The following is a 13,136-nucleotide window of genomic DNA, read 5'->3' on the forward strand; positions in this document are numbered from 1 at the left end:
TCCTAAGGACAAACACACACATCCATGCCCGAGGGAGGACTCGAACCTCCGCCGGGACCAGCCGCTCAGTCCATGACTGCAGCGCCTAGACCGCTCGGCTAATCCCACGCGGCGCATTTGGAAAAGCCAGCACTCAGTTGCCTTAATCTTTGGATTCATAGCAGGGATCCTTCACACTCGACAACCTCTCATTTTCTCAATAAACTATCTTAAAATAAGTTTATTTTCGATTATCTCCTGTGTAACGGTTGACAAAATGTTATTACTTGCAAGTCGAGGTAATTATTTTATTTTATAAATTTTGTAATCCTACACGTATAATGCTTGACACGAGTCTTTTACACCCCTTAGCAAACAAGCGGTCTTTCAAATAGTTTATTTATCATTGTTCTGAATGGTGCATTACAGTAGGAAATTTCTAACAACTGTTATCATTTCTACACAGTTTTATGTTGAGACACTCAAAAATACTGTAAAAGCTAAAATCGAGTACTCTTTTGAAAAGTAAGTGTACGTCCCAGATGAACGGAAGTTTAGTTTCATAAGCAGAACAGTTCTGTAAGTTGCCTTTATTCTTTGCTTAGAACATGCATATAATACTACCTGTGACCGAGCGAAATGGCGCAATGGCTACCACAATGGACTCGCATTCGGGTGGACGACGGTTCAATCCCGCGTCCGGCCATCCTGATTTAGGTTTTCCGTGATTTCCCTAAATCGCTCCATGCAAATGCCGGGATGGTTCCTTTCAAAGGGCACGGCCGACTTCTTTCCCAGTCCTTTCCTAATCCGATGAGACCGATGACCTCGCTGTCTGGTCTCTTCCCCCAAACAACTCAACCCAACTACTTCTAAGACGAAAGAATGTCATCTGAAGTCAGCACAAGTAATCTAAATTTTCAGTCAACTACTACCGAATGGCTTGAAGATGATGACCTCTCTGATCAGGAAGAAAACAGAGATTGATATGATAACGAACTCGCGTCTTCTAGCGTCCCAAGCGAAGCTAGCAGTGAAGAATCAGATGATACAGACTACAGAACAGGATAGAGAAGTTTCAAAGTCTTATGATCGCGCAGACGCTATACAGCACACACATTGTGAGCACCATACGTCGCTCGAGAAGCATCGGAATGGTAGTCCATTTCATTCCACACTCGAATCCCTGTTTATTGAATCGACGCTTCAATAATTGGATTTTCAGATCATGTAGAGTAGTTGCCACAAGTGGGACGAAGACTCTGCATTTTACGTAATCACACAGAAAAAAAAATCACGAGGTGTTAGGTCCGGTGATCTGGGAGGCCTAAAACAATGAACAAAATCTTGTTGTCCAGCTCTTCCAATGCAGCGTTGTGGTACGGTGTTGTTAAAATAACTTCAAGGTGAAGGTGAGGCGGGGCGGCGTCATGCATAAAAATGAAATCACTGGAATATTCGTGAAGTTGAGCAAACAACCAGTTTTGCACTACGTTCAGATATTACGTTGTGAAACAGTTTTCTCCGCAAAAATAAAGGTCCATAAGCTATGTGAACAGAAACGACGCCAGGATTTCGTGGCCCCCAAATTCTTCCGTCGGGTTACTTCATCCGATAGATGAAACATCGATTCGTCCAAAAAGATGCGTCGTTCGGAAGAAGCGTCCTCTGACATATCTTGGAAAATTAAATGCAAAACTCATACTTTCTGTTATGGTCGCCGGGTCGTAATTTCTGCAGTAACTGCAACTTCTATGGCTTCATGTGCAGGCGTCGTTTCAGAGCACGCCACATTGTTGTTTGAGGAACTTGAAGTTCCTGACCTGCCCGTCTAGTGGACTTCCGAGACATCCGAGTGAACGCATCTCGGATACGCTGGACATTTTCATCATGATGTGCGTGGCCAACCAGTGTTCTTTCCTTTGCATACGCTACCACCTTCCTAGAATTCTTTATGCTAGTCAAAAATCTGCTTGTGGGCTTCTTGTAGAACCGACCGTGGAAAGCATGCTGCACTTGAAGAATGAGTTGACTTCGCGCGAATTCCAGCGCACAAAATTATTTCTGTTGCGGGGTAGACGCCGTTTTGCTGCAAGGAAACAATAGCGCAGCTATGTCAAAACTTTGAGCTTCCTCTGTCCAGTGACATGTACAATGGGTTTCTGTCTTTTATAGTTCGTCTGTAATAAGCGACTGAAATCTGTTCTTTCTTTTTGAATCACCCTATATTATAGACTAGCGAAGCTCAAGAAAATGGCGAGCCGTTCTCTTGGTGTGATGGCTTTTCTTCAGTGTGTTTCGCTTTTTCAGATGAACTTACAAATTATTCAATAGAACTTTCTGACATTCTGAAACATTTATAAAACTATGCTCAACCGTCGGTCAGCTCACTGTACAGAGTGACAAATTCCCCTTCTGTTGCTCTGTTTTTCCACGCCTTATGAACCCACTTCCGTTTTTTCACTCCCGTTCTTCTCTTCTTCATTCAAAATCACAGCAATCAGCATGAGATAGCCGTCCGAGAAAGTCGCCAGCCCGGCCACTTACAAGTGCACTGCCACACGCTGAAATATAAACACTGACCACTGTGAATAGACCGTCAATGTGGCACCGCGACCTGTGCAACGGGGCCCACGAGAAATACGGGCCCCGCGACGAACTTGTGACAACATGCTAGTTGTCTTGCCTGCCATACTTCACGACCGCTCGCTCCTGCAGGACCCACGGGAAATCTTACGCATGCTTTAAGCGGACCACACCGTGGTTCAGGTCGAAAAAAATCGATTTTCCGTTTTCATCATATTTCGATAGCTTAAGGTTCTATTTAAGTACTCTGAAAAGGATTTTGCTGAAAAATTTTTTTCGAGCATTTAAAGAGCATTTTCCTACCACGTGTGTTTATATGCCACACCCACTTTTCTGCGTATATTTTAGATCTTTATATCCCCTACATTGCACGTTAGGGATTCTTTTTTTACTCCCGAATGTGTTGGCTATCCTTGAAATGCCACGGTCGGGTATTCTTTTGTTTCTGCTGTTTGTAAACAACACGCTATCAAATACGCGTTTAGTTTTGTGCAAGTGTGATTGCAAGTAGAAAACCTGCAGGTATACTATGGGCAGGCAATTAGGAGAAATAAAGAAAATCTGGAGGCAATGAAGAGAGATGTTTGGGCCATATTCTTCCATAAGAACTCTACTGATGATAAGCCATGTCATGGATTGTGTCCACCAGGAGAAAATTCTTGGTGCAAATACAACAGGGCTCAGGAAACTGGAGAATCTTATTCTCACCAGCATTCTTTTCCTGCTGCTGTTATTACAGCAATTAAACCTATTTTCAGAGACTTGGCTCATCCTGACCTTCTAAGAAAATGTCTGCATGGGCAGACACAGAATCCAAATGAATGTTTCAACAGCATAATTTGGAACCGCCTTCATAAAACTGTATTTGCAGGCACACATACAATGAAACTAGGAGTTCATGATGCTGTTATTACATTCAATTGTGGTAATATTGGAAAGTGTTTGGTACTAAAAAAGCTGGGAATTAATCCTGGTGAAAATATGATCACTGGGCTGCAACATCGCGATAAAATGAGGATAGCCAATGCAGACAGGTCTCCATCTAATATGGCCAGGAAAGCAAGACAAACATCCATGAAGGTGAAAAAGAGGCTGGGAAACCTACTAGAGGCCAAAGAAGGGCCACCATATGCAGCAGGACAGTTTTAATTAACTGTAGGTAACAAATTTCAAAAGTTTTTTCTTTAAAGTCAATTTCCCGCAAACTAAAATTTTCAGTATATAGATGCCCCATTATATCAGAAACCATCACAGATAAATGAATGACATTTTCAGAGACTCTGCACAACATAAAAAGCCACATCTGGTACTACATTCATTAATATTCCCCGATTAGGATGATCACAAAAAATATTTTCTGCAGAAAAAACTTAATATTTTTTGTTAATACATTTAAAAAAGTATTTCTTAAAAACTGTAAAATGGATAAAACAGATTTTAGTACAGGTGACTATTAGCATCATGTAACGTACAGTAAAAATATTAAGGTTCTGCCGCGCGTGATTAGCTGAGCGGTCGCCGGCACGGTAGTTCAGCGTGTTCGGTCAGAGGGTTAGCTGCCCTCTGTAATAAAAAAAACTCAGTTCACAGATCAACAACGAATTAAAACGGGTGTCTTACGACGTCCGCCCCGAGCAGATGTAACGAACGAATAAAGCCGGCACGGTATCTCAGTGTGCTCAGTCAGAGGGTTAGCTACCCTCCGTAATAAAAAACTGAGTGAACGGATCAACAAAGAACCTGAACGGGTGTCATCAGACGTCCGCCCCGAAGAAATTCAACGAACAACATAGAACAATATGAGAGCCGGCATGGTAACTCAGCTTGATCGGTCAGAGGGTTAACTGCCCTCTGTAATAAAAAAACTGAGTTACTGGATCAACAACGAACTTAAACGGATGTCTTACGACGTCCGCCCTGAGCAGATGCAACGAACAAAATGATAGTACAAAAAAAGAAAAAAAAAGCGGTCTAAGGCGCTGCAGTCAGGGACTGTGCGGCTGGTCCCGACGACGGTTCGAGTCCTCCCTCGGGCATGTGTGTGTGTGTTTGTCCTTAGGATGATTTAGGTTAAGTAGTGTGTAAGCTTAGGGACTGATGACCTTAGCAGTTAAGTCCCATAAGATTTCACACACATTTTATTAAGGTTCTGCACCAAATAGTTTTTTTCAGAAATGGGTCAAAAACTTGCCTAAATTAACATGGGTTAGATAGGCAGAGTGTGGTCCCCTTAAGAGCACAGTCAAGAATTATTAAACTCGTCTGAAACAGTTACTCGCTCCCCGCTGGAGACGACTGCTGTCACTCGTAAGACCTGCAGTGTCACATGCTGTGATGTACGCACAGCGGCCTGTCTTTCTCAAGGGCCTCACGTTACGAGGGCTGTGCTGAAAGTTTTTAGCAGAATGTGTGAAAACAATTTATTTGCAAAAAAACGTTTACAACTTTTCAAAATACTCTCCATTAGCATGTATACATTTTTCCATTCTCTGAAACCACTTAGAAAATGTGTCAGTCCAAGCTTCTTTTGGGATATCACTTAGTGCACTCTCGTACGCTGCAATGGCCTCTTCATCTGACAAAAACCGCTGCCCTCGAATTTTTTCCTTAGTCTTAGGGAACAGAAAGAAGTCACAGGGGGCCAGGTCAGGTGAATAGGGGGATGGGGTAAAACTCGCACTTTTCCCTTCTCCAGAAAGTCCATCGTTCTGGCAGCCCTGCGCACAGATGCACTGTCGTGATGCAGCAGAAGGTGCCCACTCTTGGACTTTGGATGCTGTGACTTCCATGTGGCGATGACTTTTGGAAGACAATCGTTCACGTACCATTCAGCATTGACTGTACGATGTGTATCCAAGGTCACGGAAGTGAGATGCCTGTTCTTTGTGAAAAAAGTTGCCACCATCTTTTTTCCAGAACTCCGTCGAACTTTTGTGGGTGGTTCCTCCCCTGGAAAGCACCACACAGAAGACTGTCTCTTTGTTTCAGGGTCATAATGGCAGACCCACGTTTCATCTTCTGTGACGATATTGTAGGTGTCTTGGGACTTCCCGCCAGCCGGCCGGTGTGGCCGTGCGGTTCTAAGCGCGTCAGTTTGGAACCGCGTGACCGCTACGGTCGCAGGTTCGAATCCTGCCTCGGGCATGGATGTGTGTGATGTCCTTATGTTAGGTTTAAGTAGTTCTAAGTTCTAGGGGACTGATGACCTCAGTAGTTAAGTCCCATAGTGCTCAGAGCCATTTGAACTTCCCGCCACTGAATTTTTCGAGCATGAAACGACACCAGTCCACTCTCGCCTCCTTTTGGCTTTCTGTTAGGGAATGTGGCAACCAACGGGCACATCTCTTAGTAAGGCCTAAGTGACGATGAACGGTGGTCTGTGCTGCTGTTGATCCAATATTTAGGGTCCCTTCAATGTCGCAAAATGTAAGATGTGGATCTTCTTTGATCATTTTCCTCATAGCATCAATGTTTTCAGGAGTCACAGCTGTTGCTGGCCGATCGGGACGAGGTTCATCTTCAATTGACGGCTGACCCCTCGAAAACTCGCGAAACCAATTTCCAACTGTGGCCCTAGAAGGGCAAGCTTCATCAAAAACACGCAGCAAAGAAGAATGGCATTCTTCGGCACTTGAACCCTTTTTAAATCATGGCGCGAAATCGCGGCGCGACAGCTCCATCCTGCACCGTCTCTGACTCAGCACTGCCTGTGCTTTCTTACCGCGCTGTGGGGGGGATCACCGCTAGCCAGCGGCTGCGCGCGCACGTCCCAAGGTCGAAAAACATCGCTCTTTTGGATGAAAATAACCCCATTGTCCTCCGCCTTAACGGTTTACGGGCTGCTAAAAACTTTCGGCATAGCCCTCGTATAATCATGGGCCAGTCGTGGCACTGTCGCGTCATTGTTCTTTTTTTTAAACCGCCTGAAGAGTGCGTGCTTTCTGGTTGCGTCCGTGATTGGGGTATTGGGCCACACATAGGCAGCTCTGAGGTCGGAGGAGAAGTACTCCACTTTGTTGGATTAACCTGTCGAATGCGGATGCTCTTTTAAATTAATTTTAAATTTTTGTGTTAAGTTGATTTCAGTGACTGTATGTGTTGGGCGTGCGGCAGGCGGCGTCGAGGGCGCTGCTCAAAGGGCGCACGCCGCCGCTCAGCCTGCCGGTGAACCACCCGGCCACGCTGCTGCCCGCCGTCGTCGCCTACTCCGTGCTGGCCGGCTTCAGCGACCTCGAGGACGATCACGTGAGTGCCAAACAAATGACTCTCTCATCTACTATTTCTCATGCGCCTCACTAATTTCAGTGCGATATTCCTGCGACGATGTGAAACACAGTAGTTTACAGCAGCAGATACCTTCATTTAAAACCCCGTAAGCTTTGGATGCAGAACTTCAGAATAAGTTCCAAATGTCACCAACTGGAGGCACTGGCAGCACCCAATAACAAATGTACCACATTTTTTCTCGGCCAGTTTCGGCTAAAAAAATGCCTATTTGGTAGTCGAACATAATGTGATATTTCCGCGTCAGTCCCTATGGTTTCATGAAGTTCCGATAGGTGGCGGCGCTATACGTAGCCCTATCAAGGTCTATATGGGGAAGGTTTGGACACAAGTGTTCCTTATGGTTGGGTTGGGTTGTTTGGGGGAAGAGACCAAACAGCATGGTCATCGGTCTCATCGGATTAGGGAAGGAAGGGGGAGGAAGTCGGCCGTGCCCTTTCAAAGGAACCATCCTGGCATTTACCTGGAGCGATTTAGGGAAATCACGGAAAACCTATATCAGGATGGCCGGACGCGGGATTGAACCGTCGTCCTCCCGAATGCGAGTCCAGTGTGCTAACCACTGCGCCACCACGCTCGGTGTGTTACTTATGGAGCCGCCATATTGGAGCTAGAGCAAACGACACAGTGCTAAGTCGCTAGGGAAGAGAGCGGTTGCTTTCGGAAATTATAATCGTTCCGAAGACAGTTTGCCTGTCTTTTGTGTCGGAAATTATATATTTAAGCTTAAAAACAAAATGCTGACTATGTGTAAGACCAATATCGCTCATTTCGTTTGAGTAAAACGGTGTGACTTCATAAATTTTTGTACCTGCTCACTCAAAACACTTCACAAGGAAATCTGATGCAGCATTATCACAATAAACTGTGACTGTCACGTCTGCTACAGAAGTCGCTGGGCGAATAGTTACATACACTATGTGATTAAAAGTATCCGGACACCCCCAAAAACATACGTGTTTCCCCCTACAAACATTCGTATGGGCGCCCTTGGTAAACAGAATTGAAATGGTCTTATCTATTGACATGTTTAATGAAGGTACTAACTGCTGCAATTCCGTACAGTGACGACAAGGAAAAAAGACACAGAACAGTGAAGCAGTAAAGAATAAGAAATCAGACAACAATGGCTACTTGAGACAGTGTTTTAGCTACCTAATGTTCCCGGCAGCCTGGAACAAGTGGCTACTGGACGAAGTCTCCCGACTTCTACAAATTCAGGGCTAGGGAATCGGACTATCGAGATACAGTTTACACTCGGTAACTCTGTTTGTGAAACCGACCCGTAAACGGTATTTACGAGTCCAAAGATATGTAAAATCTAAGTTTCTCTTAATTTAGTGGCCTTTATTTACAAATGTTCCTATAGTAAGGCTTCAAAATTTAACACGGCATTAGCGATGTATGTCAATGAAGATCGTTGGTTGGTTCCGCCCTGTGCCGTCAGTCGGTCGCAATCAGATTAATAACAGCAAAACCAGTAAAGATTCCGCATCACTTTATTTACTGCAGGCCTATAAGCTTTCTTCTGGTAATCTGAAAAGCTTTTAGAAACTTCAGAAATGTTTTCACATGTTTATAGACTATTATTGAAAGTTAGTAGATACTGTTGAGAAAGGAAGCTTTGAATAATTTTTTTGGTATTATTAATACTAAAAATACGTATGGGCAGTTTCAGTAAAAAAATACAACAATAAAGTGTTATTTTTCGGTACAAATTAATTAAACAATGCTGCTTTGAGCAAAAAATATTTTACCTCATACATGCATGACGTCTTTAAAAAATGACCTCACTTTTAATTTTTTCAACCAGTCATATTCTTACCATTAGTTATGGATTAAACATAAATCGCTAATCTCACTTAATCAAACTAACGACTACTAATAAAATATCTCAATAACATGAAGGTAGTATTTTTTAAAAATAAGAAGATATGACCCTTACCAATTGTTTTGTGTTGTCGAAATTGTAGACTGTAGATGCAAAAGCCTGTGACGGTTGCAATTCTGTAGCGCAAGCAATATCAGATTCCTTACGAGGGTTTTTGGCCCTACGCTCACTTTTTCCAAAATAATCTGTTAGCTTGCGTCTTCCATCACTCACTTCAATCACTAACACACTATTATTTCAGAAAAAATTGAAACTTCACGACGCGTGATTCGGTCACATTACTCATTTACACACTTCAATAATGTCAAAAATCGTAAGCGGAAGAGAAGTGTTCGCTGACAGCACGTAGAAGAGTTGGAAGTAGTGGGGGGACAACCGACTGTTTTTAACTCTCGATTGGTCAGTCGATTGTTTTTCCGTATAGTCGGTTTCTTCACTCGGTTGCAGCCGTTATATGAATGTTTACACTCAGTTTCCGCGTTTGAGTTATTTTATTTACATTCACTTTCAGCCTTTTCGGTTATTAATTTTTGGTTGGTTTTTAAACTTTAATATCAGATGCTGTGCTGTAAATTTATGTATATATAAATAAACCATCACTTTTTAACAGGTTTCTGAAATATCTATGATCAAAGTTGTAAAGATCGCTTTGGAACACCCTGTATTTTCCGTACTTCTTTATTAAGACTATGAGAAGCCGCCAACCGTCGGCGATCGTATGCACCGCGACTCGCCCCGCTGCCAGACAACTGGATAGTTTACATGTCATTTGCCTTCTACTCATTGAGCTGTATTAAAACGGACTTAATTTACGTTCATCTTCCTTACTGCAAACGCGTATTACGTTTCAACATGAACGTCTCTATAAGGCGCTTTCACAAATTCCTGTTATTCTCATGTACAGCTTATATCTACTGGTCGGTAGGTGGGGCGCGCCCGCTGGCGTTGTCAGCACTGCAACGCGTCTACAGAACGTGTGTACCAGGGAAAATAATACGATTTGACCCAGATGTCCGGCGATTTCGAAGTTTTTGTCTGAGGTCAGCAATTTAAGTGTTGGTAGACATACCCGGCATACTTAGCTTTCTTGATTATTGTAAGTGGTACATTAACATACATCCAATGTATATTAATAAATAATAAGACGCCCATTTTAAGTTAAATTATATTTATTGGTTTGATAGTAAGCTATTTGCCGCTTTCATTCTTTTGTTAAAATGTGTTTGAAATACATTGCAACCTATATTGCTACATAATTATAAAAAAAATTATTGATTTTGCTGAAGTAATATATTCACTGATTTCGAAGTCATTTTATCCTGTGTAATAAGATACTGCATTGGAGGGGGGAGGGAGGCTATAGCCCCCATAACTCCCCCCCCCCCGTCAACCCCCTCCGCGTTGCAACCGCTCCTGATAACAATTATTGGTGTTCTTTCACGTCAACAGAGCCTGTACACTCTCTCTCTCTCTCTCTCTCTCTCTCTCTCTCTCTGTGTGTGTGTGTGTGTGTGTGTGTGTGAGCAAATTATTGAACTGACACAGCCAAAGAGTTTTGTCTGTAACGGCAGAGATACACAGACGTCCAGACAGGAAAGGGTTAAGATCACTCTAGAATCACTCACTATAGAAAAATAAGATGACGAACGGAAGGCGAATATCACATAGCGAAGAGTAATAACGACTGTACTGTCGATAACTATATGGTAAAAATCAACTAATAATTTAACAATTTCAACAAGTATGAAGCTGCATCATGTATGACTCTTTCAACGTCTTCGCTGGAGTAACTCTTACTGCGAATATGATGACGTAATAACAGGAGGAATAAATAATATTTTGTTGGTTTTTTTGTCTTGGAATCTTGGGCTGACGTTTGTTGGAGGATTTTCCTGGCGCTTCGAAAGCTGGCATTGACGAAGAATAAGCCTTCATCGTTGGTGGCGGAGATTACAAACAGGGATTGGAAAAAAATATGGTAACACGAAAAACACAACACAGTACCACGACTAATACGCTGTAGGAAACCCCTTGGCTTTCAAAATATCAAGTCGTCTCGGAATGGATAAATACAGGTCCTTTATGGATTTCAAGGGAATATTAAACCACTCTTCCTACAAAATAATGGACATTTCAGGTAACGATGATGGAGGTGTCTATCAGTGACGCACCGTAGACGATAAAGCACAAAGGCTCAATAATTCTGAGGTCTGATGACTGTGGTGGACAGAGGAGGTGCGATAATTCACCCTCGTGCTAACACAACCAGTCCCGGACGATGCGAGTTGTGTGAAGCGGGGCCCTGTCGCCTTGGAACACAGCTTCACCAATGACGAACAAACATTCAGTCATGGAATGGCCCTGATCAGCCAAAATTGTCCCATAATCCTTTAGAGTGATGCGACTATGCTGAGTAAGCACGGGGAGGGTACCAACTTTCCAAAATTTCTGTTGGTGCAATATCAATTGGCGGGATGTCCGCAGCTCGTGGTCTTGCGGTAGCGTTCTCGCTTCCCGCGCACGGTTTCCCGGGTTCGATTCCCGGCGGGGCCAGGGATTTTCTCTGCCTCGTGATGACTGTGTGTTGTGTGTCTTTCATCATCATTTCATCCCCATCGACACGCAAGTCGCCGAAGTGGCGTCAACTCGAAAGACTTGCACCAGGCGAACGGTCTACCCGACGGGAGGCCCTAGCCACACGGCACTTCCATTTTATTTTTATAATGGCGGGATGTAGTGTGGGACTCTCCATATTTTTTAAAATGATTATCATTTATAATCTTTATGATCATTGCCTGTGTCATAAAGATCAGTGCTGCCATGACGTGCCGGCCGCGGTGGTCTAGCGGTTCTGGCGCTGCAGTCCGGAACCGCGGGACTGCTACGGTCGCAGGTTCGAATCCTGCCTCGGGCTTGGGTGTGTGTGATGTCCTTAGGTTAGTTAGGTTTAAGTAGTTCTAAGTTCTAGGGGACTTATGACCTAAGATGTTGAGTCCCATAGTGCTCAGAGCCATTTGAACCATTTTTTGCCATGACGTAAAGTATACCGGTGCTATAGGCATACACTGAGACTGCCCTAGCTCAGTTGGTAATACAGCTGATTTAATAGCAAACTCGAGTTCAGATGTGGACGAACCCACAGACCGAGAGACCTAACGTGCGCGATATGGGCCCTCCTGCAAATATGAAAATCCTGACCCCTAACATAATATATGTAACCTACCATTAACTAACGTAACTTACATTACAGCAGGTAGAAACAGAAATTTAATGGGCGTGTTGTAAAATCCCATGTAATATAAACAAAGAGACCATTCGTTTACTATATTCAAAGTATTAAACAAAAATTATTAATACCGATAAACGTTATTAAAAATGAAACACATTATAGTGAGTGACAGTCAATATCAATAAGCATAGACCTATCATTCTATCTGTTATTTCATTAATTAGTACTTATAAAATCTCACTGTACTCACCTTGACCTCCAGTAAAACTGGATAATCCAGTGTACCTTCTGTGATGGAAGGTATTGATTGTTTCACTAGTGTCACTTTGGATACTGTGGAGGCTGAGTTCGCTAACTCTGCCTTGCGTCACAGAATTCCACAAATAGAGTATGGACTTCAAAAATAAGCGTTCAGTCGAAGAAACAGTAGCAGGGGTAGTTAAAAACAGGCGAAATTTTAGTCTGGGACGCTACAGCTATGAATGAATTCACTTTTACTAATAGTTTTGTTAATCAGTTACCGAGGTTAATGAGGCTATTTCTTTTTTCAGACCTTTTTTGGGCTGGAGAATTTTCTAGATAAATCCTCCTCATATTCATTTTGAAGAATTACTACTGCATTGTGAATCTCTTCGTCGGAAGAAGAATTTCTAAACTCGGGGAAAATATTTTTGAAAAAATGGTTAACATTGTGTATACCAACAAATTTGCTCTTTTACTTCGCCACAATGATGTGGAAACAGCCATTAGAATGTCGCATTTGTTTGCCAATGTTGTAGCCAATGACATTGCTTCTTAAAACTTGTGTCGACGCTGCATCTGAACAAGAGGTAGTCTGTAACAATCGGCCTCCTTGTATCTCGGATTATTTTGTTATTGTCCAATGTACTGAGCGTGTTGTAGCATGTCACTTGTAAGGCAAGCCGAAAAGACCGGATTCTATTCACGGCAAAGTGCGACTGTTATCCTGGGGAGTGCCTCTGACTCGGCCAGAGAAAGGCAAGGAACGGGGGAGTGTGTTGCTTGGTTGTCTTTGAACAAAGATGTCTGAAACAAACAGACATGTTTTAGCGATCTGAAATTTCAACTTCCATCCCAGTGTTTTAATAGTTCATTACCTTTTGATAAAAGCAAGTGAGAAATATTTATTTTATTTTGTTTTTATCA

At 42.9% G+C, this 13,136-nt stretch overlaps 1 protein-coding gene across 1 annotated transcript in view; it reads left to right on the forward strand.

Moving 5' to 3' along the window:
- Nucleotides 1–13,136, forward strand: part of LOC126095457 (lipase 3-like) — a 233,423-nt gene that overhangs the window by 169,450 nt on the left and 50,837 nt on the right. The window contains exon 5 of the mRNA XM_049910249.1: nucleotides 6,679–6,810. Within this exon, the coding sequence (XP_049766206.1) occupies nucleotides 6,679–6,810 (132 nt within the window). The remainder of the gene's footprint in view (nucleotides 1–6,678; nucleotides 6,811–13,136) is intronic.

This window comes from Schistocerca cancellata, chromosome 8, assembly GCF_023864275.1.
Source record: "Schistocerca cancellata isolate TAMUIC-IGC-003103 chromosome 8, iqSchCanc2.1, whole genome shotgun sequence".
In the NCBI taxonomy this organism is placed as follows: domain Eukaryota; kingdom Metazoa; phylum Arthropoda; class Insecta; order Orthoptera; family Acrididae; genus Schistocerca; species Schistocerca cancellata.